Source organism: Lasiodiplodia theobromae (genome assembly GCF_012971845.1).
Source record: "Lasiodiplodia theobromae strain AM2As chromosome Unknown scaffold_56, whole genome shotgun sequence".
NCBI lineage: Eukaryota > Fungi > Ascomycota > Dothideomycetes > Botryosphaeriales > Botryosphaeriaceae > Lasiodiplodia > Lasiodiplodia theobromae.
This window is the reverse complement of record NW_023336537.1, coordinates 76,585-104,043: the sequence shown is the minus strand read 5'-3', so window position 1 is coordinate 104,043 and position 27,459 is coordinate 76,585. Positions and strand designations below refer to the sequence as shown.

At 57.3% G+C, this 27,459-nt stretch overlaps 10 protein-coding genes across 10 annotated transcripts; 5 read left to right on the top strand and 5 right to left on the bottom strand.

Moving 5' to 3' along the window:
* Nucleotides 1-1,156: 1,156 nt before the first annotated feature.
* On the top strand, nt 1,157-5,624 carry LTHEOB_12003 (ABC transporter; the record flags this gene model as incomplete). Its single annotated transcript, XM_035508823.1, has 3 exons — nt 1,157-1,462; nt 1,522-3,960; nt 4,011-5,624. 3 exons carry the CDS (start codon nt 1,157-1,159, stop codon nt 5,622-5,624), a joined length of 4,359 nt encoding a protein of 1,452 aa, XP_035365416.1.
* Nucleotides 5,625-6,529: 905 nt separating this feature from the next.
* On the bottom strand, nt 6,530-7,819 carry LTHEOB_12002 (Actin binding protein; the record flags this gene model as incomplete). The annotated part of the gene is made up of 1 exon (XM_035508822.1): nt 6,530-7,819. The coding sequence occupies one exon, from the start codon at nt 7,817-7,819 to the stop codon at nt 6,530-6,532; it is 1,290 nt and encodes a 429-aa protein (XP_035365415.1).
* Nucleotides 7,820-8,066: 247 nt separating this feature from the next.
* Nucleotides 8,067-8,876, top strand: LTHEOB_12001 (Polyketide cyclase dehydrase; the record flags this gene model as incomplete). Its single annotated transcript, XM_035508821.1, has 1 exon — nt 8,067-8,876. The coding sequence occupies one exon, from the start codon at nt 8,067-8,069 to the stop codon at nt 8,874-8,876; it is 810 nt and encodes a 269-aa protein (XP_035365414.1).
* Nucleotides 8,877-9,383: 507 nt separating this feature from the next.
* Nucleotides 9,384-10,958, bottom strand: LTHEOB_12000 (Gpi transamidase component; the record flags this gene model as incomplete). Its single annotated transcript, XM_035508820.1, has 1 exon — nt 9,384-10,958. One exon carries the CDS (start codon nt 10,956-10,958, stop codon nt 9,384-9,386), a length of 1,575 nt encoding a protein of 524 aa, XP_035365413.1.
* Nucleotides 10,959-11,554: 596 nt separating this feature from the next.
* On the top strand, nt 11,555-12,621 carry LTHEOB_11999 (Fe superoxide dismutase; the record flags this gene model as incomplete). The annotated part of the gene is made up of 4 exons (XM_035508816.1): nt 11,555-11,614; nt 11,677-11,842; nt 11,893-12,017; nt 12,070-12,621. 4 exons carry the CDS (start codon nt 11,555-11,557, stop codon nt 12,619-12,621), a joined length of 903 nt encoding a protein of 300 aa, XP_035365412.1.
* Nucleotides 12,622-13,783: 1,162 nt separating this feature from the next.
* On the bottom strand, nt 13,784-15,813 carry LTHEOB_11998 (ATPAse AAA+ type core protein; the record flags this gene model as incomplete). The annotated part of the gene is made up of 2 exons (XM_035508815.1): nt 13,784-15,705; nt 15,762-15,813. 2 exons carry the CDS (start codon nt 15,811-15,813, stop codon nt 13,784-13,786), a joined length of 1,974 nt encoding a protein of 657 aa, XP_035365411.1.
* A 913-nt stretch (nt 15,814-16,726) lies between these two features.
* On the bottom strand, nt 16,727-17,358 carry LTHEOB_11997 (Increased loss of mitochondrial DNA protein 1; the record flags this gene model as incomplete). Its single annotated transcript, XM_035508814.1, has 3 exons — nt 16,727-16,819; nt 16,874-17,167; nt 17,221-17,358. 3 exons carry the CDS (start codon nt 17,356-17,358, stop codon nt 16,727-16,729), a joined length of 525 nt encoding a protein of 174 aa, XP_035365410.1.
* Nucleotides 17,359-17,509: 151 nt separating this feature from the next.
* On the top strand, nt 17,510-19,028 carry LTHEOB_11996 (Membrane dipeptidase; the record flags this gene model as incomplete). The annotated part of the gene is made up of 3 exons (XM_035508813.1): nt 17,510-17,750; nt 17,802-18,014; nt 18,064-19,028. 3 exons carry the CDS (start codon nt 17,510-17,512, stop codon nt 19,026-19,028), a joined length of 1,419 nt encoding a protein of 472 aa, XP_035365409.1.
* Nucleotides 19,029-20,710: 1,682 nt separating this feature from the next.
* On the bottom strand, nt 20,711-24,232 carry LTHEOB_11995 (zinc metalloprotease; the record flags this gene model as incomplete). The annotated part of the gene is made up of 7 exons (XM_035508812.1): nt 20,711-20,923; nt 21,000-23,074; nt 23,120-23,559; nt 23,607-23,704; nt 23,764-23,901; nt 23,952-23,980; nt 24,040-24,232. The coding sequence occupies 7 exons, from the start codon at nt 24,230-24,232 to the stop codon at nt 20,711-20,713; spliced, it is 3,186 nt and encodes a 1,061-aa protein (XP_035365408.1).
* Nucleotides 24,233-24,720: 488 nt separating this feature from the next.
* Nucleotides 24,721-27,393, top strand: LTHEOB_11994 (RZZ complex subunit Zw10; the record flags this gene model as incomplete). The annotated part of the gene is made up of 4 exons (XM_035508811.1): nt 24,721-24,876; nt 24,936-25,434; nt 25,483-26,497; nt 26,547-27,393. 4 exons carry the CDS (start codon nt 24,721-24,723, stop codon nt 27,391-27,393), a joined length of 2,517 nt encoding a protein of 838 aa, XP_035365407.1.
* Between the last annotated feature and the right edge of the window lie 66 nt (nt 27,394-27,459).

Genomic DNA, 27,459 nt, shown 5'->3' with positions numbered 1-27,459 from the left:
TCTTTCCACGCTCTGGACGACTTGATGTTTCTGATACCCTGCATACACCATGAATAGGCGCGGTTGGTAGCTCCTCACATTAGACGGCTGGCTCACCGAAGGATGGCAGAATAGTGAATGACATGCTTGAAATCATTTTGAGTAGTGAGTGCTGGTCTTGATCTTGTGCGGAGGCGTGTCGGACAAGTTGACTATCAGGCTTGACGTGCGTGCGGCTGCGTTACAGAGGGGTATTGCACCCAAAGGTTAGCGTTAATTTGTGACGAATGACCAGCAGGTAGCGTAGAATATATACGACCAGATGACTAATCACCAGCACACAGCAAACGGAGTGGTTCATGGAAGAATCCGGCCGATGCTACATCAATTTGTTTTTCGATCATGTCATGGGTAGTTGAAGCTATCGTCCGGACGTGTTTGTACAATTTTTAATTCGACATTCTCGTCCGGACGATAGCTTCAACTGCCCACGTATTGTTTTACTTTTTCTGTTTCTTTTTCTTTTAAAAAAAGAAGCGCTGAGGCATGGTTACCCCAGCCTTCGGCTGCGATACCCCTCTGTATGTGCGGCTACGTGGTGGTGCTTGTCCTTGGCGAGGCTTCGGGGACCGGTCAGCCGTTCGAAAGCTGCCGGCCAGACAGCAAGCGCACAGACGAGTCTTCCTCGACGCAGGACGCCATCTATTTTCGTATCCTCTTAGCACGTATTCGCGGACAAGGCGCGGATGCAAGGCCGGGTGCAGCCTTCTTTGTTCCTTTCTTTCCTCCTTCACAATCCTCGTGGAGACGGTTAGGCAGGCAGGCTAGCTCCTTCCGTGCAGCGGATTCGGGGATTCGCAGGGCTCGGACGGGAAGGTGGGCATGTGGGGAATAGTGGATTGATAAGCGCAATCGCTCCGTCGGCGGGCGAGAGGCCGATGCAGGACACACGGGCTGCAGCCTGAGTCTTGAGGTCAGGACTCGCAGCCCGCTGACCAATGACTGTTGGTTTGTATAACGGCGTCATGGACGAAATATCCGGCCGGCGTTAGGCGTAGCTCCATGCGCTCGAGTCCTCGCATCTCCACACATAATGCCGCCTGCCGCCCACGCTGCCGTCATGGTTTCTCCTTTTGCTCGACCTCACTCTTGCGTCCCCGTCACCACCTGAAGAGAAATGGGCGCGGCCACGGACCGCCCTGCTGCCACGCTTAACTCCGGGCCCGTCGCCACCGCAGACGAGAAGGTCCCTCCGCCCGGCATCGAGAAGAGCGCCAGCTACAGCTCCAACACGTCGGCGGCCAGCGACGACGATGTGGACGCGAAGAGCTCGTCGGCGCCGCACGACGGCTGGCTCGACAGGGCGAATCCGCTGAAGAGGAGAAACAAGCCCCCTGTGCCCACCGAGCGTGACGTCTCGCGAGAATATGGCGCCGGCTTCTTCAGTCTGCTCACCTTCCAATGGATGGCCCCGCTCATGTCGGTAAGTTGCGACGCCCTTTTCTCTGCAATTCGGCAGGGCCTGACCCGTTTGCGCTGCAGGTTGGCTACCAGAGAACCCTCGAGCTGAACGACATCTGGCTGGTGAACCCCAGCCGCAGCGCTGATGTGCTGTCGGCCAAGCTCGTCGAGTCATTCGACCGCCGGCGAGCTCGTGGCGACCCGCGCCCGCTAGCCGGCGCCCTGTACGAGACCTTCAAGTTCGAATTCTGGCTCGGCGGCGTCTGCCAGTTGGTCTCCAGCATCGTCCAGGTCCTCTCGCCCTTTACCCTACGCTATCTGATCAGCTTCGCCACCGAGGCCTACTTCGCCCAGCAAGCAGGAAATGCTGCGCCCTCGATCGGCCGCGGGCTTGGCCTCGTGTTCGGCATCACGGGTATGCAAATCCTCCAAAGCTTGTGCACCAACCACTTCTTGTATCGAGGAATGATGGTTGGCGGCGAAGCCAGGGCTGCCCTGATCTCGGTTATTTTTGACAAGGCCCTGCGCATCTCTGGCAGGGCAAAGGCCGGCGGCAAAGCTCTGGATGTCGCTCCGCCCGCCCACATCCAGCCCGGCTCCGAGGCTGAGCGAAGGTGGTACGAGAAGATGCTCGGCCGGAAGAAGCAGCCTGCCAAGGGCGGCCCGGCCAAAGGCGTTCCGGTCAAGGGCGTTGCTGGCGACGGAACTGGCTGGGGCAACGGCCGCATCATCAACCTGATGTCTGTCGACACCTACCGCGTCGACCAGGCCTCCGCATTCTTTCACATGATCTGGACTTCTCCGATCTCCATCCTCATCACTCTGGCGCTTCTTCTGTACAATCTGACCTACAGCGCGCTTGCTGGTTTTGGCCTCTTGGTCATCACCTTCCCGCTCCTCGGCAAGGCCATAAAGAGCCTGTTCAAGCGCAGAGTCCGCATCAACAAGATCACCGATCAGAGGGTGAGCCTGACTCAGGAGATTCTCTCGTCCGTGCGTTTTGTCAAGTACTTTGGCTGGGAAACGTCTTTCCTCGAGCGCATCGACGCCATCAGGAACAGGGAAATCCGCATGATCCAGAAAGTCTTGGCCATTCGCAATGGCATCAATGCTGTCGGCATGTCGATGCCTGTCTTCGCCTCTATGCTGTCCTTCATCACCTATTCGCTGTCGAACCACATGCTCGACCCGGCCCCCATCTTCTCTTCTTTGGCCCTCTTCAACTCACTCCGTCTGCCTCTCAACTTGCTGCCGCTGGTCCTGGGTCAGACCATCGATGCCTATTCTTCCATCAAGCGGATCCAAGAATTTCTTCTTGCCGAGGAGGCCGACGAGGACATCCGATGGAAGGACGACATGAAGGATGCCATTCTCGTCAAGGATGCCGATTTCACCTGGGAGCGCTCGCCTTCTCAAGATCCGGATCAGATCCCAGGCAGAGGCCCCAGGAGCCAGAAGCAGATCAAGCAGGAGAAGAAGGAGGCCAAGGCTGCGGAGAAGAAGGCCGCAAAGGAGGCCCGGAGGAGCGGCGATGCGCACGATCCCTCAGACCCGAGCGGGCCAAGCACGCCTGAAGAGAAGGAACCCTTCAAGCTTCGAGATTTGAATTTCTCAGTGGCTCGCAACGAGCTCATCGCCGTCATCGGAACCGTAGGATCGGGGAAGAGCTCACTTCTCGGCGCTCTGGCTGGAGACATGCGCCGGACTTCCGGAGAGCTCATGCTTGGTTCGACTCGGGCCTTTTGCCCGCAATACGCCTGGATCCAGAACGCCACCGTCAGGGAAAACATCATCTTCGGGAGGGAGTTCGACCAAGAGTGGTACGACCGGGTCGTTGATGCTTGCGCGCTGCGGGCTGATTTTGATATGCTGCCCAACGGAGATCAGACCGAAATCGGTGAGCGGGGAATTACTGTGTCCGGCGGCCAGAAGCAGAGGATCAACATCGCGCGTGCGATTTACTTCAATGCGGACATCATTCTCATGGATGACCCTTTGTCGGCTGTCGATGCGCACGTCGGCCGCCATATCATGGACAACGCCATCTGCGGCCTGCTGGAAAACAAATGCAGGGTCCTGGCTACTCATCAGTTGCACGTCCTTCACCGCTGTGACCGCATCATGTTGATGCACGACGGTCGCATCTCTGCAGTCGGTACCTTTGACTCTCTGAAGGCAAGCAACGAAGATTTCCAAAAGCTCATGGCATCGACGGCTGTGGAAGACGACGAAAAGAAGAAAGAGGAGCCCGACGACGAAGACGAGATCGAAGAAGAAAAGAAGGACGTGAAAAAGAAGGCGCCCAAAAAGCCTGCTCAAGGGCTCATGCAAGCTGAAGAGAGGGCGGTTAAAAGCGTGTCCTGGAGCGTCTATTCGGCATACATCAAGGCGTCTGGCTCTATCCTCATTGCTCCGTTGGTCCTCTGTCTCTTGATCATGTCGCAGGGCGCCAATATCGTTACAAGCTTGTGGCTTTCGTGGTGGACGTCGAACAAGTTCGGGTATTCGGAAGGCATTTACGTAAGTCTGTTGGACGCATAGGATGCGGGATCTTACTGACCACTTTCCAGATTGGTGTTTACGCCGCTTTGGGCTTTACGCAGGCGCTGCTGATGTTCATCTTTTCCGTTGCTCTGTCTGTGTTTGGCACCAAAGGCTCCAAGGTCATGCTGCATCAAGCCATTACCAGAGTCCTCAGAGCACCCATGTCGTTCTTCGACACCACCCCCCTCGGCCGGATCACGAACCGTTTTTCCAAGGACATCGACACCATGGACAATACTCTCACGGACTCTATGCGCATGTTTCTCCTCACAATGGCCATGATTATTTCCGTCTTCGCCCTCATCATCGCGTACTTCCATTATTTTGCCATCGCCCTCGGCCCGCTGTTTCTCCTCTTCATTTTCTCTGCTAGCTATTACCGAGCCTCTGCCCGGGAGATCAAGCGTCACGAATCTGTGCTGCGTAGTACCGTTTTCTCACGCTTCACCGAGGCCGTCTCGGGTGTTGCTACGGTAAGGGCCTACGGCCTCCAGTCGAGATTCTCCAAGTCAATAAGGGAGGCCGTTGACGACATGGATTCGGCTTACTACTTGACCTTTTCCAACCAGCGCTGGCTTAGCACACGTCTTGATGCCATTGGCAATATGCTCGTCTTCGTTACCGGTATCCTGGTTGTGACGCAGCGCTTCGATGTCAGCCCGAGCATCGCTGGTCTCGTTCTATCGTACATTTTGTCCATTGTCCAGATGATCCAGTTCACGGTGCGGCAGCTTGCTGAAGTCGAGAACAACATGAACTCGACCGAGCGCATATACCACTACGGCACACAGCTGGAGCAGGAGCCTCCCCTCCACCTGAGCCCCGTCGCACCCACCTGGCCCGAACGTGGCGAGATTGTCTTTGACAACGTACACATGCGGTACCGTGACGGCCTTCCGCTCGTCCTCCGCGGTCTCAACATGCACGTACTTCCTGGCGAGCGCATCGGCGTCGTCGGTCGCACCGGAGCCGGCAAGTCATCTATCATGAGCACTCTCTTCCGCTTAGTCGAGTTGTCGGGCGGATCCATCACTATTGATGGCGTCAACATCAGCACGATCGGTCTCAAGGACCTGCGCTCCCGCCTTGCCATCATCCCGCAGGACCCTACTCTCTTCCGCGGTACGATACGTACCAACCTCGACCCTTTCAACGAGCACACAGACCTTGAGCTGTGGGGCGCGCTGCGCCAGGCCGACCTGGTAGGCGCGGAGGCGAAGATGGAGGACAAGACGCAGCGGATCCACCTCGACAGCACCGTGGACGAGGAGGGACTGAACTTTTCGCTGGGCCAGCGGCAGCTGATGGCGCTGGCACGGGCGCTGGTGCGCGGGGCGCAGATTATCGTGTGCGACGAGGCGACGTCGTCGGTTGATATGGAGACGGATGCGAAGATCCAGCGCACTATCGTCGAGGGCTTCCGCGGTAAGACGCTGTTGTGCATCGCCCACCGCCTGCGCACTATTATCGGCTATGACCGCATCTGCGTCATGGACCAGGGCCAGATTGCGGAGCTCGACAGCCCGTTGAGGCTCTGGGAGAAGGACGGCGGCATCTTCAGGGGCATGTGTGAAAGGAGCGGCATCAGGAAGGAAGACATCGTCGAGGCGGCGGTGGAGAGTGGTGTGTTGAAGGAGTGAACCGGGGAGACCCAGCATGAACTGACGAATACATGAATGCACGATGGCTCCGACTTCTGGCCCCTTTCGTTTATCATTCATAGCATAGATTGGAAGGTAGTTGGGGGGCGTTGGGTTTGCGCTACAGTGCCGGTACACATGCATATGCATCCATTCATAACTTTCTCGTGGCCGATGAAAGAAACCATGCCATTCCTCATTTCTCTGGAACATTGTTGCCTGTCTGAAACCTGGATTTCTGAGGTCTACAGAGTGGTATTGCAGCCGAAGACCATCGTTTCATTATTCGCCCATGCCGGGGGTAGTTGAAGCTATCGTCCGGACGAAAATGTCGAATTAAAAATTATACATTCACGTCCGGACGATAGCTTCAGCTACCCATATATATTATTTTTATAAGGTAGAGCGGGGTTGTAGTTGCTGGTAATAAATTATATAATAGACATGGAGCAGAAAGCATACCATAATATAGGAAGGACATCATCCCTTACAAAGTAGATTACTTCCTACAGTCCCCTTATATAGCTGATAGCTAGCGTGGATTTATTTTTCACTTATATTATTAGTAGTTAAAGCTATCGTCCGGACGAGAACGTCGAATTTTTAATTCTATATACACGTCTGGACGATAGCTTTAGCTACCCATGTATGTTATTTTTATAAAGCAGAGCTGGGGCATAGTTACGCTGCATTCTAAAGCCTTGCTATTCTTCGTGTTAGCCATCGGCTGCGAAAGGGGACTGTATGCAGGGAAGACCTCCGGCTTGAAACACTAAAAATCCCCTATCTATTCTCATATGTAATGTGTTCGTAAACCGGGTATAAATACACTAACGCCGTACACGCTCTCTCTTTTCACAAGCTCTCGACTCTTAAATTTCCTTTGCGGACCTAGAGCCTGGTTTCTAAGAAGTCGGCTCCGCTTCAGCATCAGGCTTCACGGGGGTTCTGAGGATGGCCGGTGTGCTGCCCCCGGGTTTGCGATAGACTGCTTGCATCCAGCACCTGTACATCTTGAGCCTGCGTTGGCGGTTGACGAGCATGCGGCGGTCCACGCCGATCGACTCAATGTCGAAAGTGGGGACTTCTTCGAGGGCCGGCGCCTTCTCGTCAAGCCCTAACCTCTCCATCTGCTCGGCGGCGTCTCCACCATTGGGCTCCTTTTCTGCGAAGAGCGTCTTGAGGTTGCCACCCCAGATCTTCTCCAGTTCCTCCTTCTCGAAGAAATACACCCTCGTGCCATCTCCGCGCACGTAAAAGTTTTCGTCCAAGTACCTGCCCTTCTTGAAGCGCACCTGCGCCAAGTCGCCGCGGCCGTAGTCGCGGAAGAGCACGTATCCGCCGGGCTTGAGCACACGGTAGATGTTCCGCACAGCTTGGGCCCACTGCGAAGGAGCCAGGGCGGAAAAGATGAAGACCATGAGCACCACGTCAACAGTGCCTTCCTGTATGCCCGGGGGCAAGCTCTGGTCTCCTTCGCCGGCCACGTCCCACACGTCGGCCTGGATCTTCACGCCATTGTCGTAGGCTTCATTCCTCCTCATGACGTCGACGGCAGTTTTGGAAAAATCGCAGGCGTGAATCTTGAAGTTGGGGTTCTCGTTGAGCTTCAGGATGGGGAAGGCCGTGTTTCCCGCACCCGCGCCGGTTTCCAGCATGAGCGTTGGCGGGCTTTCCTTTCTCGTCAAGGCTTCCAGCACGGGGAACTCCTGGAACAGCCACTTCCGGTTCTTGAAGAAGTTGCTCTGGTTGTTCTTGTAAAACAGGTTCCACCACTTGGCCGGATCGCCGTTGAAGCGCTGCTTGTCAAAGTCGGAGACGGGGTTCTCGCGCTGTTGCGAGTACTGGCACTCGGCGAACTCTCTGTAGGCGTCGTCGACCTCGACGTGGTCCCAGGCGTTGAACTCGAAGATGTTATCGCCCTCTTCCAGGTAGCGCGAGCCAAACTGGAAGGGGTCGCTGCGCTTCTGGTTGTTGGACGGGTCGTGCGAGCGCGACGAGGCGGGCTTGCGGACGGGCTCGATGACCGAGTTCGGCACGCCGTAGGTCGAGGGCTGCTGCTCGACGGCCGGATCAACGGTCACGGCGTAGCGGATGTGCTCCATGCCCTTGGAGAGCTGGCTCTTCGGGGTTTTCTTGCTCGAGCGCGCACCCGCAGCGGGGGGAGAAGGAGAGGGGCTGGGCTGTTCGGTCATGTTGGCGGTGCTGCAGGTGGATGGAAGAGTCGAGACGGCGGAAAATACCTACGTCGAACCTTTATCGATAAGCCGTCGACGCTAGCGTCCAGGGTCCCAAGTGACAAACTGCCGACACCCATTGGACCGTCGTGACGCATGTTGGTACATGATGGGGAGCACCAGCTAAAACAATAGAGCCATTGTAACGCCTCCTCCAGACCGATCGCATGCTCTACAACCTCAGCGCCCACCCACTTCCACCACCATGAAGGCGCTCCGCATCGCAGCGCCTGCGCGCGCCACCACTCTCTTCCGGGCCCCTCGCAGCGTGCAGCAGACCAGGTCATTCTTCCCGATCCCCTTTCCCGGGCTCGGCAGCTCTGCCTCCGCTGGCTCCGGCGCTTCGTCTACCCTCACGGCGACGCGCACGCTGCCCTACCCGAGCGCTGCCATCTACAACATCATCGCCGACGTGTCGGCGTACCAGACCTTCCTTCCCTACTGCCAGCGCTCCGACGTGACCAAATGGTCACGCCCGGACGCCGCCTCCGGCACGCGCTGGCCCGCCGAAGCCACGCTGGCCGTCGGCTGGGGCGGCATCAGCGAGTCCTTCGCCTCCAAGATCTACTGCGTGCCCGGCGAGATCGTCGAGGCCGTGGGCGGCCGCTCGCGCACCCGCCTGCTGCCCGACCAGATCGCCCACCACGACGTGCCCGCCGAGAACGAGGCCACGGACGGCCAGGGCGGCATCCTCACCCACCTGCTCACCCGCTGGACCGTGACCCCTCTGCCCTACCACCCGCCGCGGGCCGCCGCCAATCCCACCGATCCGCCAAAGTCCGCGTCCGGCCAGGCTGCGAAGCAAACGCAGGTGTCGCTCGCCATCGAGTTTGCCTTTGCCAATCCCATATACAGCTCGATGATGACGACGGTGACGCCAATGGTGGCTAACGTTATGATCGAAGCGTTTGAAAAGCGCGTCGAGAAGCTTTTGGATGGCCCGGGCTTTGGGGGAACGAAACACAAGCTTCCGACTGAGGGTGTACTGAACTACAGCGGGCCATTAAAGCGGTAGAAGAGCTTCTCGGGGGGTGGTGATTGTTGCCCGTGACCGTCCAATCGTAGGTCGAGACGAGACCGAACCGCAGGTGAAGACGCGCATATGTCGAGAGCGTCAACAGACGAAAGCAACGGCAGGAGACGGCCCTCGAGTCCGGTCGATCTCGAGGACAAAGGAATTACACCAAATCAAGGCGTTGATTTTTTTTCTTTCTTTCTTCGTTTGCTGCATTAAAACACCAGGACCAACTCTACCAGTAGAGCCCAGCCCAATATCTTCTCCCAGAAATTACCCGCTAGTCAAACGCATCAAGCTTCGACAAGACGTACAAGAAGTGAAGGAAGGTCGTGAATATAGTCACTGCCGGTTCCCAGAACCAAAGCAACAAGCCGCCCAATATGCTCATCATAGCCTCGTCGTGAGGTCCCGTACCCGCAAGATTAAAAGGAGTGAATGAATGCCGCCAATACATGCTTGAGTCATAACGTCGTTCAATGCCATACAATATCTTACCTGCCCGTCCTATATCCTATTACGTGGGGAATCTGCAGCGTGACCGGCCACTCCCATGTTGCCCCATCCTTTGATTTGGTCGCGGCTCTCTCGTCCATAACCGGCATTTTCCATCAGCCGCGTGAATGTCGTTTCGCTTGTCAGAGGCCGCTCACCAGGCACGCGAATGCCGGGCGGTGGCGCCAGGAAGCCCATGCCGCTCGGTTGATTCGAGCCAGTCATAAGCACATCGATCGTCTCCGTGGAGCCTGTCCGCGGACGCTCGCGGTTCATATCACCGCGGGCCGACAGGCTTTGCGAGCGACGCGGCCCGAGGCTGAAGTTGCGTGTCGGGCCCATGGGTTGGCGACCCCCTGACGGGCTGCGCGTGGAGCTGCTCCGTTGCCGTTGCGGGCCGCGAGGTGCTGGAGTCGGCGTGTACACACTAGGGCTGACCGAGCCCGATGCCATTGGTAGCGCAGGCGGCGCCGGATACTCGCTCAGGTTGGACTTTGATGGTCGCGAGAAGAGGCCGCGTATCCGAGGGGACTTTGGGGACGTTGCAGCCATGCCGCCGCCGGGGCCGGCCGTGAGGTTGCCGTACGGCTTGCTTGGGCTGCGCTTGGGGATGTTCGGACGAGCATAGCCATACGGGTTGAGGGGCGTTGCGCTTCCCGAGGAGTGCGACGTGTTCGTGGTGGTCATTGTGCCGTTACGGCCGAGCCCGCCGGCCTTGTTGATCTCCTTCATCGGGGAGAAGGGTGACCCGAGAAGAGTGTGATCGATGCTCGCGTTGCCCGGCGGGCTAGCGGCGTCACGGCGCAGGAACTCGGTACGAGCGCCGAGGGCAGGGTTGTAGATCGGGTCACTAACGGTGCGGGAGACGGGTCCGAAGTCGCCGCTGTAGCGAGGATTCTTTTCCGCTGCCTGGCGCCTCCTCCAAAGCCAGATTCCCAGGGCAGTAAGCAGGATGCCGAGCGCGATGCCGCCGATGACCCCACCGGCGATGGCGCCCTTGTTAGAACCTCCCCCGTGCTTTTCGCTCAACGGGGTAGCCGACGCGGATGTTTCTGCCGGGCCCAAGCCAGACGTGACGGATCCACCGGTCGGAGTCGAAATGGAAGTGGACGAAGGCGCAGCGGATGTGGTCGACGATCCGCTGGTGTCATTGGCCGAGATCATGGCGCAGAGACCGCTCTGGCACTTGTATCCCAGGGGGCAACATTCCGAGCCACACGTCTCCAGCGTGGCCGTGAGGTTGGTCGTGTGGATGGCGTTCGAAGGGTGCAGAGTGGCATTCTGTTGGTTGATGTCGCAAGTGATGGGTCTGATGAACTTGCAGTCTTGGCCCTCGGGGCAGCATATTACGGACGTCGCCTCGCCGCCAGCGCCGCTGTCGTCGTTCAGAGCGGTGCATGTAGTGCTCGAGGGGCAGCAGAAGGAGCTGGGGAAATTGCTGCCGCACTGTGAAAGCGCAGAATCGCCGCCGCAAACGGCCGCGTCCGCCCGGCGGAGCAGGCCCGTGTCCACGGCGAGGGCGAGGGCGGAAGCTGCTGGTACTGCGACGGACACGATGCAGATGGCGGAAAGTTTCTTCGGGCCCATTCTAGGGTAAGGACGCCAGTCGGGCGTGGGCGAGAGAGAGAAACGCGCAAGAGAAACGGAAACAATACTGGCAAGGAAAGACGGCCACACGTGACGGGGCGCGTAGAGAAGAGAAGGGAAGTGGGTGGACTTGGAAGTGGATTTGCAGCAAACAAGGGAAAAGCAGTGAGCCGGCCGGCGGCTGGAGGATATAAGGAAGCAAACTGCCTACCGTGACGCTGCCCGGTTTTTCGCAAGAGGCGCGTCGAGCCAGGGCCATGCGAGTCTCAGCATGGCTCAGAGCAGGCCTGTCGAGGCGCCGAGAGGCGCGATGCAGGGCGGTGGGCCTCGGATGCCCAACGCAGCAGCGCGCATGGTGGGTGGCTATGCGGGCGCGCTGGCAGCGCGCGTGTGAAACGCAGTCTGGGAGTGTTGTAGGGCGGGCGCGTCGCGGGCAAACGGTTGGCTGAGGGCGCGCGCTGGCGGCGGGCGGGAGAGACGGTGGAGCGCTGGCGGCGGCCCGTGCGCTCGACTCCGGAGCATCATCTGCGCGCTGGAAAAGTCGACGGCACGGCTGTCTTGAGCGCCCGCCCTCCCCCTCCGCAACCCAGCGCGCCATGATCCTCGCCCGCCTTCTCCGGCCGCAGCAGCCCCTGCGCGCCGCCCAGCGCTGCACTGTACGGAGCTTCCCACAGCCCAATTGACCGCCCGCGCGCCCGCCTGCTAACACCGCCAGCAGCGCCTCGCTCAGCGCCGTGCCATCCACGAAGTCCCCCATCTCGCCAACTACGACGAGCGCTTCCGTGAGAGCGGCATCCCAGAGCTGCTGTCGCCCACTGGCTTCAACACCGCCTGGTCCAAGTACCAGCAGCTGATGGTGGACAAGCTCAATGAGAAAGTCGCCGGTACCACGCCGCGTCCTCGCGACTGCAGCTGTGCGCTGACGTCCGAACAGGCACCGCCCTCGAAGATGACTCCACCCAAACCGTTGCCGTCAAAACCGCCCGCGAACCGCTGTTTGCCTCGACCTTCAACTACGCCTCCATGGCCTTCAACAACCACTTTTTCTTCCAGTCCATCGTACGTGCCTCGCCACCGCCCTCGTCCTTTCCGTACTAACGCGTCGAGCAAGACCGACAGGGAGACGTCCATGTCCAATGAGCTCGCCGCATCCCTGACGACATCCTTCTCCTCGCTCGACATCTTCAAGGCCGACTTCCTCGCCACCGCCGAGGCCATGTTCGGCCCGGGCTTCGTGTGGCTGGTGTGGCACAGGCAGAGCTACGCCTTGAACCAGGGCTCGTGGAAAATCGTGCCCACCTACCTTGCCGGCTCGCCGCTGTCCGATGCCCACTGGCGCCAGCAGCCCGTCGACATGAACACCCAAAACGCCCACTCCGCCGGCGGCCTCTCCGGCGCCGACTACGTACGCCAGAACCAGATTCAGAATTCAGCCGGCGTCACGGGCCCGCACAGCGCCGCCGGCCAGGCCGCCCGCAATCGCGCCCCTGGCGGTGCCGACATCATCCCCGCCCTGTGCGTGAACACCTGGGAGCACGTCTGGGTGCCTGACTGGGGCATCACCGGCAAGAAGGACTTCTTGGAGGCGTGGTGGAGGCGCATCAATTGGAGCGAGGTGCAGTCCAGAGTCCCAAAAGAGGCTGTGGGCAAGATGAACTCCTGAGCGATGTGCTGTAAATGCCTCCACTCGGTAAAAGAGGGGGGGCGTCACCAATAGCAAAGGCGCGGGGAAACGCGAGGAAGAAGGAAGGCGACTGTGCATTGCATGTGTAAAATATCAAAAGTCCTGGGGCGGCCCTCCACGGTGTTCACAGAGGTATTTTCTACTTTTCCTCGGTCAATCGGGAAACAATGGGCTCCACAACTTGGGCCAGAATTAGGTACTTGGTCACCTACACGAAAATGGATTGGAAATGTACACATCTGAGCCTTGCTCGAACCACCACCCTCGTCGATGCCAAGGTGAGCGATAAGACAAACAATACGAGGTACCATTGGCAAATTCGGCTCGCGAAATGGGGAAATGATTGCACAGCTCCAGGCCAATGACGCACATGCCCTCAAGAACCTGACACAATTCAACAGCCCTGTCACCCCTCCATGCAAGCTATTCGTCGCCCTGAATGTGTTTCAGCCACAGAAGCGTGGCTGCTGCCGAATTCTGATCAACATGCACCGGAAACCTTCCCCAGAGTCCATAGTTGGTCAATTATACACTCAGGTGTTGCTGCCCGACAGGTTTGGCCGATCATGCAACATGTATGCACTTCGGACAGGGAAAATTGGTTCAAGATGACGGAGTCATTCTTGCATGTATACAGGGGGATATTGCAGCCAACGGCTACCGTGAATTTATTCCTCTCTCATACCATGGGTAGTTGAAGCCATCATCCGGATGCAAATGTGGAATAATAATTATACATTTACGCCCAGACGATAGCTTCAGCTACCCGTACATATTCTGTTTTTTTTTGTAAAAAAAAAAAGGAATTGAGGCATGCTTACGCTATGTTCTAAGGCCCTGCCATTCTTCGCGCTAGCCATCGGCTGAAGCACCCCTCTGTACATGCATGCACGGGCAGGAAATGAAGCAGCTAGGGAAGCAAGTTTGATCTCATCATTATCCTTTATCCAAGCATTTACATGCTCCGTATGCCAGTCCAGACACACTTTCATACACCGTTTGCGCCCCGGTATGCCACCCACATAGCCCATTGATCCGCCCCAGAACACCGCGCAATGCCCATGCCGAAAAAAAAAAGAGAGAGAGAAAATAACAATCATTACACACCAGTCAGTCTGCATGTCATCTTCGATCTGCGTATTCAAGCAACATCTTCTCCGTTGAGCAAGCCCCTTAGTACACCGCTACCGGGACCATCCAGCGCGCCGCTCAACTCCTTCAAGCCGACACTGCTCGAAACCCGCTTCTCCTCCACAAGGCCCGCGCTGAAGCCCCCACCACCGCGGCCACCTCGCTTGCTCGGCGTTGATGGGACAGAGAAGCTGCCACTTTTGCCATTTCCCTCAAGCGCGGAGATCAACGACAAAGTCTCCAGGCTGGCAACTACATCGCGGAACTCGGTGCTGGTAAGAGGGTGCAGAACATTGTCCCGCTTGCAAAGACTAGCGTAAGCGTCGTACAAAGCCTTAATCGTGGGCGCAGCTACAGCCGCAGATTGGTGCCGTGACGGCGTAGAAGGAGGCACCATGGCGGCGCCATCACGAAGCTTCTTCTCGAGAGCCGAAAGTGCGCAGAGAACGGCCTTTTGTTGTAAGTTGAGGTTCTTAAGGCGTTGAGTGGTTCCGTTGCTAAAGACAGCGGCAGTAACGCGTGCCATGTGAGCAATCGTCGCGCGGGGGGCTGTTTCCACCCTTAATTTTGAAAGGGAGGATGCCACAGCTGAATGCCGAGAAGTCTTCGTGGGCGTCCGAGCAGGCGAAGAGAGGTTCATGTTCTCAATGAGAATGGTCTTGGACGGCGTAGCAACTGGATCCGAACTCTCCTCCGCCGACTTCCTCGCGTGCTGCTCACGTGTATCCGACTCAATCATATCAATGGCCCTTCTACAAATGTCGAACGCTTTGCGGAGATCCCCCGTCTGAGCAGCAACCTTCTTGGCGAGAAACTGGATTGCCGTCGGGTGGAGGAACGGTATAAAGTCGGCCGAAGCGGTGGTGTCGGTGGGAAGGAGGCCCTTGAGCTTCGAGTTGATGACTGCAGCAACCTGGGAGGCCGTGTATGGCATGAAGGGAAGAAGCTGAGGCTTCAGGCCGCGAGACTTTAGCCTAGGGAGGAAGCGATCGGTAAAATCTAGAGCGTTCGCGATGCCCAGAAGGATGAGGCTCGATTTTGGCCGCATGGCCCACTCGAAGATGTTGTAGAGCAACTCGAGATCCAGCTCGAGCAGGTAGTCAACCTCGTCCAAGGTGACCACATAAGATACCTCACGCCTGAACATGATCTTTCGTAGAGTCTCCTGTTCTGTGCCCTCCAAGACATCATCCGCCTCGCCGATTTCCTCCAAAAGCTTGACGTAGAGCTCGCTCGCGCTCTTTGCGCTCATGCAATTGATGTACGCCCTCTTTACCGTGGCGTCATCAAGCTCTTGGCAAACCTCGCTGACCAGGGCGCTCTTTCCGGTGCCGGGAGGGCCGGATATGTACAGGCATCCGGACTTTCTGGGACCGACGCGTGAAGACACGAATTGCTGCAATTCGTCTCTTTCTTCTTCGCGACCGATCAATTGGCCCGGCTGAGAACCACGGATGAAGAGTTGGCGCGCGTCGTTGTAGATGGTCGTGGCAGAGGCCCGCGGCGTCGTCGGCGTGCGGGGAGTGCGCGGCGTTAGAGGTTTGCTCGAGACCGACACGCGGTGACGGGGGGTCACTGCGACTTTATTCGCGCACGCGTCGCGGTGCCGAGGCGTGGAAGGAGTCGCGTCATGCGAAGTCTTCGCGTCCGTGCTCACGTTGACTTTGGCAGTCTTGAAGTGCGAATTGATCTTTGCCGGAGACAGCGCGACCCTGCCCTGCATCGCGCCATGTTTCGCCGGGACCGTAGGACTTCCTCTCATGCGCTTAGCGGGCAGGTCCTCATCGGCGAGTTCGTCGGCTCCCAAATCGACATTTTTCGGGGTGCGCGGCTTCTTCGGGGTGACGAAGGGATTTTCCTTTTCGCTGTTGTCCAGCACTACAAATTGGCTGTTTCTGGTGCATCGCGTCGTGGTTTTCGAATCTTTGTTGGCTGGATACGGATCAGTCACGCCTCGAACACGAGCGCGTCTTTACGGAAGAGCTTACCTGCAGAGGGGACTGCACTCCTGGTGCGCTTTCCAAGGACCGAAGCCGCCATTGTTGCTGCAACGGAAGGCGTAGGTAAGCTTTTCGGCGAGTTGTGTGGAGGAAGGTGGTGATGGAGAGATGAAGAAGTCGCGCTATCGCGTCGAGTCGCGAGCTTCGCGCGTGGCGGCAAAAGGCCGGAATTGATTTTTAGCGCCGAGCGGCCACCAATCATCTACCGTTCCATCCCCAACACTCCTCTACAGTTTATTTTTCGCTCACGCCATGGGTAGTATCGTCCGGGTGTAAATGTGGAATTAATGATTTTACATCCACGTCCGGACGATGGCTTCAACTACCCATGATATGAACCTACTTCGACAGTATATCTCGAAAGGCCAGAATAATTAAGCCATCTCTACTCTTTTTCTACAGGATCGTAGCCTCGTGGTGTGAGAGGTTGAAGCAATCATCCAACCAATTAAGAACACCATAAGTGAGAACCTCTGCCTCTCCATCATCCATATGTACACCACATTTCTTCAGCCAAGATTTTCCTTTTCTCTCTTCAGCTCTCCTTGCCGTTTGGCTGAGATGGAGTGCAGTAGCTGTTCGTTCAAGTTACATCTCTACAATGTACCTACGGGGGCTTTTTTCGTTGATGAAACCCGGTGGGCTCCGGTCATTGTCACTAGCCAGCGTCCCTTGTATCGCACCATCTCGAACTAACGCGAGAAAAGAAAGAGGAGTGAGATGCAGCAAGGGCGTTGAATGTCTGAGACAAGGCCTTGCTGAGACCTGAACCTCGGGCCAAAGACGTGAGACAGAGACGGATGCGGCGGCGTCGCGACTCTGGTGGAGTGACGGTGAGCTTTAGTGGAGCCTCGATCAGGAAGCTTTCCCAGTGAGCGAATGCAAAGGAAAGCAAAAAGGGTGAGACACGACCACCAGAAGCGACACTATTCTTTTTCCTTCCGTGATTCAGATCAGTCGTCCCTCAGCAGCTCTGCCTCCCTCTTCCTCCTCTCGAGCAGACGCTCGGCGAACTTGGCCTTCTCGTCCCTCAAAGTAACGTATGCCTAGAAGCCAGCGTCAGCACAGCGTATGAACCAGCCAGGGAAAGGGGGCCATACCCAGAACCAGATAGTGCATTCGAAGAACCCCCACGTGAAGACCAGCCTGTTCTTCAAAGGATCGCCGACGCCGTGGTTGAAGAGGCTCTGGCCAGGAGACGGCTTGAAGGCGTACGTGTAGCCGGTCAGGCCGATAAGGAAGGCCAGGCGGAGCGGGATGTTGTTTGCCCAGTAAGGAAAGGCAATCTCCTCGTCCATGGACACGGCGATGAGGTCGGAGAGGCCGAGGAAAGCGAGGATGATGGCAGCAAAAGCGGAGGCGGAATTGGGCTTGAGGAATTGAGTGGGTTCAGGCTACAGGAGATGCATCAGCGTGGGTTCCGGCAGGGCGCAAAGGGAATTTTTACAATGCGCATGGCTTCTCCGAACAGGAGGACCAGGTTCTGCTCCGCGACGACGCGCGGGGCACTGAGAAGGTACCATGCGAGGGTAAGGTGGAAGAGGCACAGGCCCCGGACAATGGCGAAGGAGGAGATAATGGCCATGGTGGCGTGGTGGTGTAGCAGCCGGCCCCTGGAGCTGGAGCTGCCTGGTCGTGATGGATCGTCACAGGGATCGCCGTCTTTCGGCCGACGTCATGCCGATCGCGACTACTTAGGTTGTCAACTCCATCCCACCTCTGCCGTGACCGCAAAAATGTCCAGCGCTAAGAGTGACACCAGGAGTCCGGACGCCATTGCTTCCCAGAAGAGGCTTGCGCTGCGTCGCGCCGCTCGCTCTCCGGCCAGCGTCTTCTTCAACTTTGTCGTGTTCCCCGCCTTCATCCTCGTGACACTATGGAGCTATCTGCAGTACGACTTCAAGTGCCTTCTTACCCGAGACTGTACAACCGTCGAATCCCGCGCCATCAGGATTCTCAGAGAGAACCCGTTGATCGGTAACAATTGCAGTCGGGGTTTCTCGTGCCTTTGTCGCTGATCGCGTGCAGATGGCCACAATGACTTGATGATAATGCTGAGATACCTGTATCGAAACCGCATCAATTCCGGCAATTTTTCCTCCAAGTTCGAGAATGGTGGTCTGGAATACCATGTCGACGTGCCGCGCATCGAGGAAGGACTGAGCAGCGGCGCGTTCTGGAGCGCGTTCTTGCCCTGCCCTTCCAACGCCACCGACTTCTCCGACGAGGCTTACGCCCCCAGTAAGTCCCCTGTCCTCTTTCATCCCGTGCGTTCCTGACCCCAATCTAGTCGTCAAGGCAACCCTTGAGCAGCTTGATCTGTATCACCGTCTCGCCGCCAAATACCCCAAATACTTCACCCCCACTCCTGACAGCGCCTCCGCTCTCCGCGCCTTCCGAGAAGGCCGCTACATCGCCCCCGTCATCATTGAAGGCCTGCATCAAATCGGCAACTCCATCCCAACCCTCCGCCTTTTCCACCAGCTCGGCGTCCGCTACGCTACCTTGACCTGGAATTGCCACAACATCTATGCCGACGCCGCCGTCGTCACCAACGAAGAGGGCCAGGCTGTCCGCAGCTCCCCGTACTGGGGTGGCGTGTCAGCCGCCGGCCGCGACCTCATTGAGGAGATGAACCGCATGGGCATGATCGTCGACCTGGCCCACGTCAGCCCCGACACCATGCGCGACGTTCTGGCCGGCTCCAAGGATGGTAGCTGGGCCGGCAGTATCGCACCGCCCATTTTCTCGCACAGCTCCGCATACGCCCTCTGCCCGCACCCGCGCAACGTGCCCGACGACATCCTGCACTTGGTCAAGGAGCGCAACTCCATCGTCATGGTCAACTTCAACCCGGGCTTCATCTCTTGCACTGCCTCTGACTCCGGCACCGGCATCCCGGACCTGTACGAGCCAAACGTCACGCTTGCCCAGGTCGTCAGGCACATCAAGTACATCGGCGAGCTCATCGGATATGACCACGTGGGCCTCGGCACAGATTTCGATGGAATCGAAGGCACGCCCAAGGGCCTGGAAGACGTGAGCAAGTTCCCCGACCTCGTGGCTGCGCTGCTCAGCGAAGGCGTCAGCGATGAGGATGCGGCGAAGATTGTGGGCAGGAATCTGCTGAGGGTGTGGGATGAGGTCGATCGAGTCGCGGCGAAGCTGCAGAAGGAAAGGCCGCCTTTCGAGGACGGTACCTCGGATTTTGTCAAGTCAATGCCGGACTGGGCCGATGGTACGGATTTGTTGTGAATGGAGAGCTCAGTGTGCTGACATCGGTCGTTGTCCAATAGATTCTACGTTTTTCGGACAGTACCGCAAGTTGCTAGAGAGAGCTAGAGCCAGGCGACTAGCTTGGGTAGAGGCGCATGCGTGAACGATGGTTAGCGAACCGCCATCCAATTTAGCAAGCATGCGTGTGAAAAACCCCCCATCATAGAATCTGTCGAATCTTCCTCAACATCGCTCACTCTGGAAGGAGAATACCGTCTGCTCGATCATTTCCTTGCATGCTTGAAAGCATACGGCATGCTCGGCTACACGCACAATCTAGACTGCCTCTCGATTGCATCCAAGCTTTAGCTCGCCCTAGGCTATTTCCTCAACTACATGCCAGATAAACTTCACGCTGCGCTTCAAGTAACACAAGTCATGGGTAGCTGAAGCTATCGTCCGGACGTGTATGTAGAATATTTAACTCCACACTCTCGTCCGGACGATAGCTTCAACTACCCAAATACCTTTTTTTTTTAACGCAGAGCTTGGGCATAGTTACGCTGCGTTCTAAAGCCCTGCTATTATTCGTACTAGCTATCGGCTGCAAGAGGGGGCTGTAGAGGCTTAATTACTACCGTAGTAATATAGATTTTAACTGATGAGGTAGACTCTATCTCCTCCCTCCCGTTTTCTATTGGCGCCTACTTTTCTAACCCCCTCACGAAATATCAGCTTTGATCCCTCTTAAATACCCAAATTGTTAAGACTCTAGAGATGTCTAAGGACCTTACTACTCGTCGTATTACTAACCAGCTAACTGTATAATCACCGCGAGCAACCACTAGCGCGAGCAATTATCGCCGGTTCTAGCAAATATCGCTATCGGCTTCAGCAATTGCTAGCTCGAGTAAAAAGTAGTATAAACAGTCATATCGACGAGTAAAAGTTATTTTTTCATGGGGAGGCAATATAATAACAAGGGGGGTCAGAAAAGTAAGCGCCTTTCTATTTGCTACTACTCCGTGTGCTGTTGGCGAGTACTTAGTCATCTAGCAGCGTGTGTATTCTACGCTGCCTACGCATATTCTATAGACCATTCTACGCATTCTTCAGGTTATAAGCCCGACCCGCTTCGGCGCATAACGACCTCGCGCAGGATCCTGTAAGTTTTAGACCCGGCCGCAGCATTGCAGCTCTCTAGGTGCTGGAGTTCCTTATTACCAAAAGGAACTTCCTTTGGTTTGAATTGACGGGACAGTGGACACTGGAGACTGGACCAGAACTCACGCCGTGATCGACACCCCTTGCCCGCGATAACCGTTATCGCCAGCGGCTAGCCGTTGCGACTACCTACCTACCTTCGCTTCACCCTCCCGCCATAGAGGGTATGAGCGACATTTGGTAGCACAGCCTTCTGTGCAGCAACGATAACGATTTGCAATATCTTCATTCAAGGGTTGCGGCGTTTTGAAAAGTGTATATTTTGGTGAAGGGGGTTGGATTTGGTTGCGTCCAGCCGCTCGAGTGGTAGCTGGGCTTTTGGATACGACATGGGTTGTATTTATGTTTTGCCCCAAAAAACAATAGCATTCAGCTACAATACCCCTCTGTATTCACTAGCAGATCCCTGCAGTCTCTAAGCCGGGATATTTACTGACCTGTATTTCTTCAGTTATCAACCCACCTAGCCACATGCTGTACACACCCCATGGGTCTGATTACTCTTCTTCACTTTCGTCATCCTCGGTGCAATCGTCGCTGCCTTCTTCGTCATCATCTTCATCATCGTCATCGTCCTCTTCATCGCCGTCGTCCTCCGCCTCGTCGTCTTCATCGCCAGGCTCAGGCTTGAGCCCGTAATCGTCCTGGAAGGATGCCAAGGTGCGGACTTCAGGCTTGAATCCCACGGACTCGAGGTTCTTCTTGAGGTCCTAGTTGAGGGCAAGCGGTCAGCAAAGAGCATGATCTCACAGAAGTAGATGAAAGGAAATAGAGCTGGCCACTTACTTCCTCCATGATCGTGGCGCAAGTGACGACCACGTTCGCCTTACCCGGCAGGAAGACGGGGAGCACGAATTCCTTTAGCACCGCTTTGATCTCGTCCACGCCCACTTCGCGCACTTTTTCTAGCATACCCTTGCTCCAGTCCTTGGGGATGCCCTTGACGACCTGGTTAACGAAGCCGAGCGTCGCCGCCGACACCATGGTGGGCTGCTCGTCCGCGAAGCCTTCGACGATAGTGCTGATGGCACCCTCGAGCGCGTGTTTCTCGAACGGTCGTACGCCCGAGATGAAGTCCTCAACGACGCTGCGGCTGGTACTGTACGCCTTGAACGTGTCAGGCGACCGGTAGATGCGATAACCGAGGAGGCCGGTGTCAGTGCCGCGCGCGAACGACGTGCCGTACGCGAGACCAGTGCCACGCACAGCGACCCAGAGTGGTCCTTCGACCGCCTCGAGGTAGGCAAGCGCGACCATGAGGGCGGGGAGCGAGGGGTGCTGGTACGAGTCGGGCCCACGCGCGGTGAAGAGCGCGTAAGAGGAGTCGATGGTGGGCATGGGGACGATGTAGTTGAATTGACCTGGGTTCTTAGCCGCCTCGCTGAGGGCTTCCTTGCGCGAGTCCAGCGGTGCAAGCGACTGCTTCGTATCGAGATCGGCCACGAAGGACTTCCACGCCGATACGGGATTGGAGAGCTTGGATACGTCGGCGACGACAAGAACACGCATGTTCGAGAAGCGCAGCAGGCTCTTGCGCAGGTCCTCCAGGCGGCCGATGACGGCATCAGGATCTTTCGCAAGCAGCTTGTTGATGCGCTTCAAGTAGAGTGCCTTGACCAGCGTGTTCTGCGTACGGCTAGATGAGATGGATGCGTAATGTAGCATGGAATCGACGGCATAGGCCATGTCGTGGCCACTCCGCTTCTCGTCCGGAATGTCGGCCAGCATCTTGGTGAGAGTAGCCTTCAGCCGTTCCACGTCGAAGACGCTACTAAAAAGAATGTCTTTGAGCCACTTAATGGCAGTCTCGTACTTCTCGCGCTCGACTGACAGCTTGACGCGCAGGAGCTCGGAGTTTCCAATAGAAGATCCCGCATCGATCCGGTAGGTGACAGTATCCTTCTCAAGCTCTGTCACGACCTGTTCGAATTCCACGCGGGCTCCGTCGCGCATGATCGGGGTCGTGAAGAAGTTGTTGATGTAGACGGTGAGAAGGGGCTTTAGTTGAAGGGGAACAGAACCTGTGCAAAGGACGAGGCTCACGTGGACAAAGTTGGTGGGAATCGATTCGAAGTGAATGAATAGCGGGATGTCGCTCTTGTCCTCGTCGACGTGCCTTTGGATGTCGTTGTCGAGGCTGCCCATTTTCTTGGCGAGACCGGAACGAGCAGTCGTTGTCGGGATGAAGTGAATCGACTCGACTCCAGGAACCTTGAACGACTCCAAGATTTCAGGAGGAATTGGCTTGTCGTTCTCGGCCTTGGCTTCCTCGAGCTTCTGGGCGAGCTTCTTCAGCCCTTCTTCACCGAGACGGTCTCGTTGTTCCTTCACGCGAGCCTTCTCGTCACTCTTCAGCTTCTTGGAAAGCTTCCGCGAAGGGACGCCCAGGATGGACACATGATGGGCGTCTGCGAGCCACTTTGACAGAAACTCTCGCCACTGCTTGTCGGTCCACTTCTTCAAGGCCTCAAACACTTTCAGTGAATGAAGGCCGTCGTAGAGAGTTGAACCGTCTCGCTTGCCGAAAAGGTGGTCTTGGATGATGGCGTCGGCGAATCTATCGAGCGAATTCTCCGTTGTGAGCATGACTTGTTTCTTCAACCGATCTATGCAATCGGACATGTACGTCATGTCGACGGGCTTTGACGCCGCCTCCTTGAGAATCTCGAAGAACCTCTTCTCAACCTCCGAGAGTTTTTCGGTGGCAACGGCGCTGAGTGTGAACCACACGACCGTGTCCGGGCGGTTGTCTGTCTGGTAGTAGACCGCGCTCGCAATCTGCTCCTTCTCGACGATGACGTTCTCGAGGAGTGAAACAGAGGACTCGGCCAGATAGGTCAGGAGCACGTCCATTGCCGTTCCTATGCACGTTAGCATACGAAATCAAGGACGGGCGAACGGCTGACCGTTGAGAATGTCGTTGCACTTGGGGCCGAAGAATCCAATCAAGATCTCTCCTGTAGACTCGTCGTCTTCGGGAAACTCAACGGTGTCGATGATAGTCTTGGACAAAGGAAGCGTCGGGCCGGAGTCGACCCACGGTCTCTTAAAGGGTGCGTCAAGTGGAGGCATGGCGTCCACGATGCTGTCTTCGAACTTGTCCAAGATGGAGAGCAGATTGTCGTGGTCCACTTCGCCCGTGATGACGAGGCACAGGTTCTTGGGCTGGTACATGTCTTTGTGGAATGCGCGAATACGGTCTGCAGTGAGCACGCGCAGCTGCTCCATCATGCCGCCCGTCTCGTAACGGAAGCCGTTGCCCTCAGGGTAAAGGAGACGGCGGGCCTGAAGCTCCATGAGCTCTCCCTGCGTGTTCTGCACGCCTTGCATCTCGGAATAAACCACACTGTCAAACGGTTAGGCTTCCATGCGTCGTGGTTGCGGAGTACGTACCCGGCATCCTTGCCAGTGCCATCGATGTGATGGACTTCGGTGTAGCAGCCCTCGTCGGTCAACGTCGGGAGCAAGACGTGTTCGAGGTAGACGGGGAGCTGTGGCAGCGGCGTCAGTGAGGGTCGTCGGGACGCAGTGGAGTGCAGGGGGGACAGACGATCTGGGCGAAGCCATCCCAGCCTGCGGTATCCAGGGTGTAGGCCGTATGGTCAGTGGCAGTCCAGGCGTTCGTGTTTGAGTAAGCTCTCGTGGCCAGACGGTCAAGAACGCCCTTGTACTTGTAGCTTCGCGAGCCCTAGGGCGGCATTAGCAGACTCGCGGTGTTGGAGTGCACGCGGGGCTTACCATGAAGCAAAGATGCTCCAGGGTGTGCGCTGCGTCCGTCAGCACCGGCACGCCTGGTTTCGGCAAAAATCTCACACGCTTCACCTACGAGCACCTGAATCATCATGAATCTCGGTAGCAAGAGCGAAGTAGCCGTTGACCTTGGGGCCTTTTCGGTCAACGACGACGACCCTCATGCCAGTCCGCGTAGACTCATACTGAGAGAACTTGGCGGGAGCATAGTCTGCTTCAAACTGCTGGACAGTCCTGAATCGAGGCTTGTTCTCGACTAGGCCCGGCATGATGGCGAGGCAGTTCGGTGCAGCAACCAAGCGACGGAGAGGCTGCAGGAGGCTGGGGCCGGAGTCAGAGCAGAACGAGGGGAAATTGAAGTCATGGTGGAGGGGACGTGATACCGAACAGAGAAGGCCAGCAGAAGACCGAAGGCAAAGACACTGGGCGGATGGTCAGCGGTTGCCGTGCTCAGCCAAACGCGCGCGTGTCACCAGAAGACGCCGGCTCGCAAGGTGGTCGCTCGGTTGCCGTGCTGGGGCCGCGTCGCACTAATCAGCATTTCCCGATTCGGCGCGCAGATGGAAGACGGGGGCCGGGATGCTGCAGGAGCCGGTGGTCTGGGGATGGCACGTACCGGACAGGATGGCACAAGGTCGTAGGCGCTGCGTGGAGAGAGCGAGAAGGCGGATGCTGGGGCAGTCACGGGCGGCCGTGCGGCCGGGCTTTTTGCGCCGTCTGACGTCGGAGCTCATGCCAGCAAACACCACCCAACACCATGCCGCCCATTCTGACGCCCCAGAAGCTCGGCCAGGTCGTGCTCGAGTCCGTTGAGCACGGCGCCTACCCGGACAGCGAGCATGTCGCCTCGGCCCAGCTGCCCCGCGATGCCTTTCCCACCTTGCTCGCCGGCATTGAGAGGGCCCGGACTGAAGTCAAGGCGCGTCGCCCTCCCCGCCCCGGCTTCCCCGCTGCCTGCTGACGCGCCTGCAGGCTGAGATCCGCGCCCTAAGCCGCGCTGCCGCCCCCGACGTCGACAGCTGGATTGCCCAGGCCAAGCAGCTGCAGGCCGACATTGAGCGCTCGCGCGCAACCGCCCACGACATTGTCCAGCAGGCCGAGGCCGCAAACACCCTCCACGCCGGCGTCCACGACGCCTCGGGCAAGGCCGCCCTCCTCAAGAACGAGCTCGCCTTCAATGACACCCTCACTGCCACGCTCGAGCGCATCAAGCAGGCCTCGCTCCTGCTGGACGGCGCTCAGAATGCCGCCCTCGAACAGGACATCCTCGGCGCCCTGCAGAAGGTGCACCAGGTCGACGACTACATACTGCACCTAGGCCCGTTCAGGGACACCAGAGTAGCCGGCGTCTTACAGAAGCGCGCGAACCAGCTGCGCGACGCTCTGGCAGAAACCGCGAACCGTGCCTGGGGCCTCCTGCTCGCGGCTGACATTCCTGCTCGCTCCGTAACCGTCAACGACCAAGTCGACAGTAAGTGTGCGCGGCCCGCCTGCAGCGTGCTGTTCTAAACCGCCGCAGATATGACCCTGCCCATGGTGGTCGACGCCCTCTCCCGTCTCGGCACCCTCGACGCTGCCCTTCTCAAGTTCCAGAAAGCTTTCGAGCATGCGATTGTGAGACCTCGGTTGACCTCGAACCGCAAGTCCAATGCTGTCAGCATCGCTGATGACACCATTGCCGTTTCCTCTGGTGCAGCACCGTCGGACGTAGTGACCGACGTTCGGCACATTTGCGAATTTCTTAGTAAACGCCTACCAGCGTCCATTTCTGGCCCTGTGTGTGAGAAACTCCTGCCAGGCGTCGTTTCCCGGCTCATTGCTGACTGGCTCGATCCCTCGATACCTGTTTCGCTTGATCATCTTGGTTCTTTTCAAGACACCTTGTCATCAGTATCCAGTCTCGCGCGCTATGTCGAGGACCTGGGTTGGCCATGCAAAGAGCTTCATGAATGGGTGGAGAAGACGCCGCGCAACTGGCTTGCACGCAGAAAAGAAGACGCGTTGGCATCTGTGCGGGAACTGTGTTCTCAAGGAATTCGACACAAGAAGGAAGTGGAGCGCGTGGAAACGCAGATGGTGTCCCGTGATGATGCGATCATGGCGGCAGAGGCTGGCGAGGAGGCTGACGAAGGCTGGGATGCGTGGGGCAACGACGAGGCCGAGAAAACATCAGAGGCTGCCGAGACCAAGGGGAAGCAGGGGGCATCGCACGTGGAAGAAGAAGAAATGGATGCGGATGCTTGGGGTCTGGATGATGACGCAGAGTCAAAATCCGAGAAAGGCTCGAAAGGCAACCCTGAGGAGGAAGACACGGATGCTTGGGGTTGGGGTGATGATGACGAGGCTGCAGACATGCCGAAGGATGTTGCATCGCAGGAGCACTCATCGAAGCCGAATGGGGAAACGGGACGGTCGGGGGCTCAGGAGAGAGAATTAACGTTGCGGGAGAAATACACGGTCACAGGCATACCAGACGCCATCATGGAAGTCATTACTCGGGTGGTCGCCGATGCTCAAGCCCTCGCTCACCCGAAGTAAGCTCCCCTTCTTTTCAGTGCATCCATCGGTTCTAACAATTTGCAGCTTCGCCGACTCCCCGGTTGCGCCGGCTGCCGTCGGCCTTTACTCCATCCCGACGCTCATCTTGGCCATGTATCGAGCGACCGCACCGGTTTACTACGCTAACGACGCCGCCGGGAACATGTTGGCTTACAATGACTCCACCCGTTTGGTGGACGAGCTGCGTGATTTCCTGGCGAGACAGGCCAGATCAGATGAGTCGTCGGATCTGCCACCATCGTCAAAACCGTCAAGCCGCCTACGCCTTGATGCTGACTTGAAAGCCATTGAGAGTTTCAGCAAGCGTGCATACGGCAAGGAGATGGAGTCACAAAGAACCATCCTCCGGGACCTGCTCGATGGAGCTCAAGGCTTTAACAATTGCACAACAGCGCCTTTCGCCGCAGAGTGCGACAATGCTGTCTCGATGACGGCGGACCGGATCAGGGATGTGGCCGAGCAGTGGACAGGCGTGCTATCACACTCGGCGCTCCTGCAATCGCTGGGGTCCCTTCTGGCGACGGTGCTCAACAAGATGATTGTCGACATCGAGGACATGAGCGACATCTCCGAGGAAGAGTCGAAGCGCCTTCGGGAGTTGTGCAACCGCGTGTGCGAGGTCAGCGACCTGTTCAAGCAGCCAGGACAACAAGGAGACATGACTGGCATCTACACGCCCAACTGGTTTAAGTTCCAGTATCTTAGCGAGATCCTCGAGGGCACCCTGGCCGACATCAAGTACCTGTGGACCGAAGGCGAACTAAAGCTTGAATTTGAGGCGGACGAGGTTGTGGATCTAATCGAGGCGCTGTTTGCAGATAGCGACCATCGACGGCGGGCCATTGCAGATATTAGGAGGACTGCGCGGTGACTCTGAATCACGGGGCCCGAGTCGAGCAGGAGAAATAATGTCTGTCGTGAGATCATCATTCGTTGG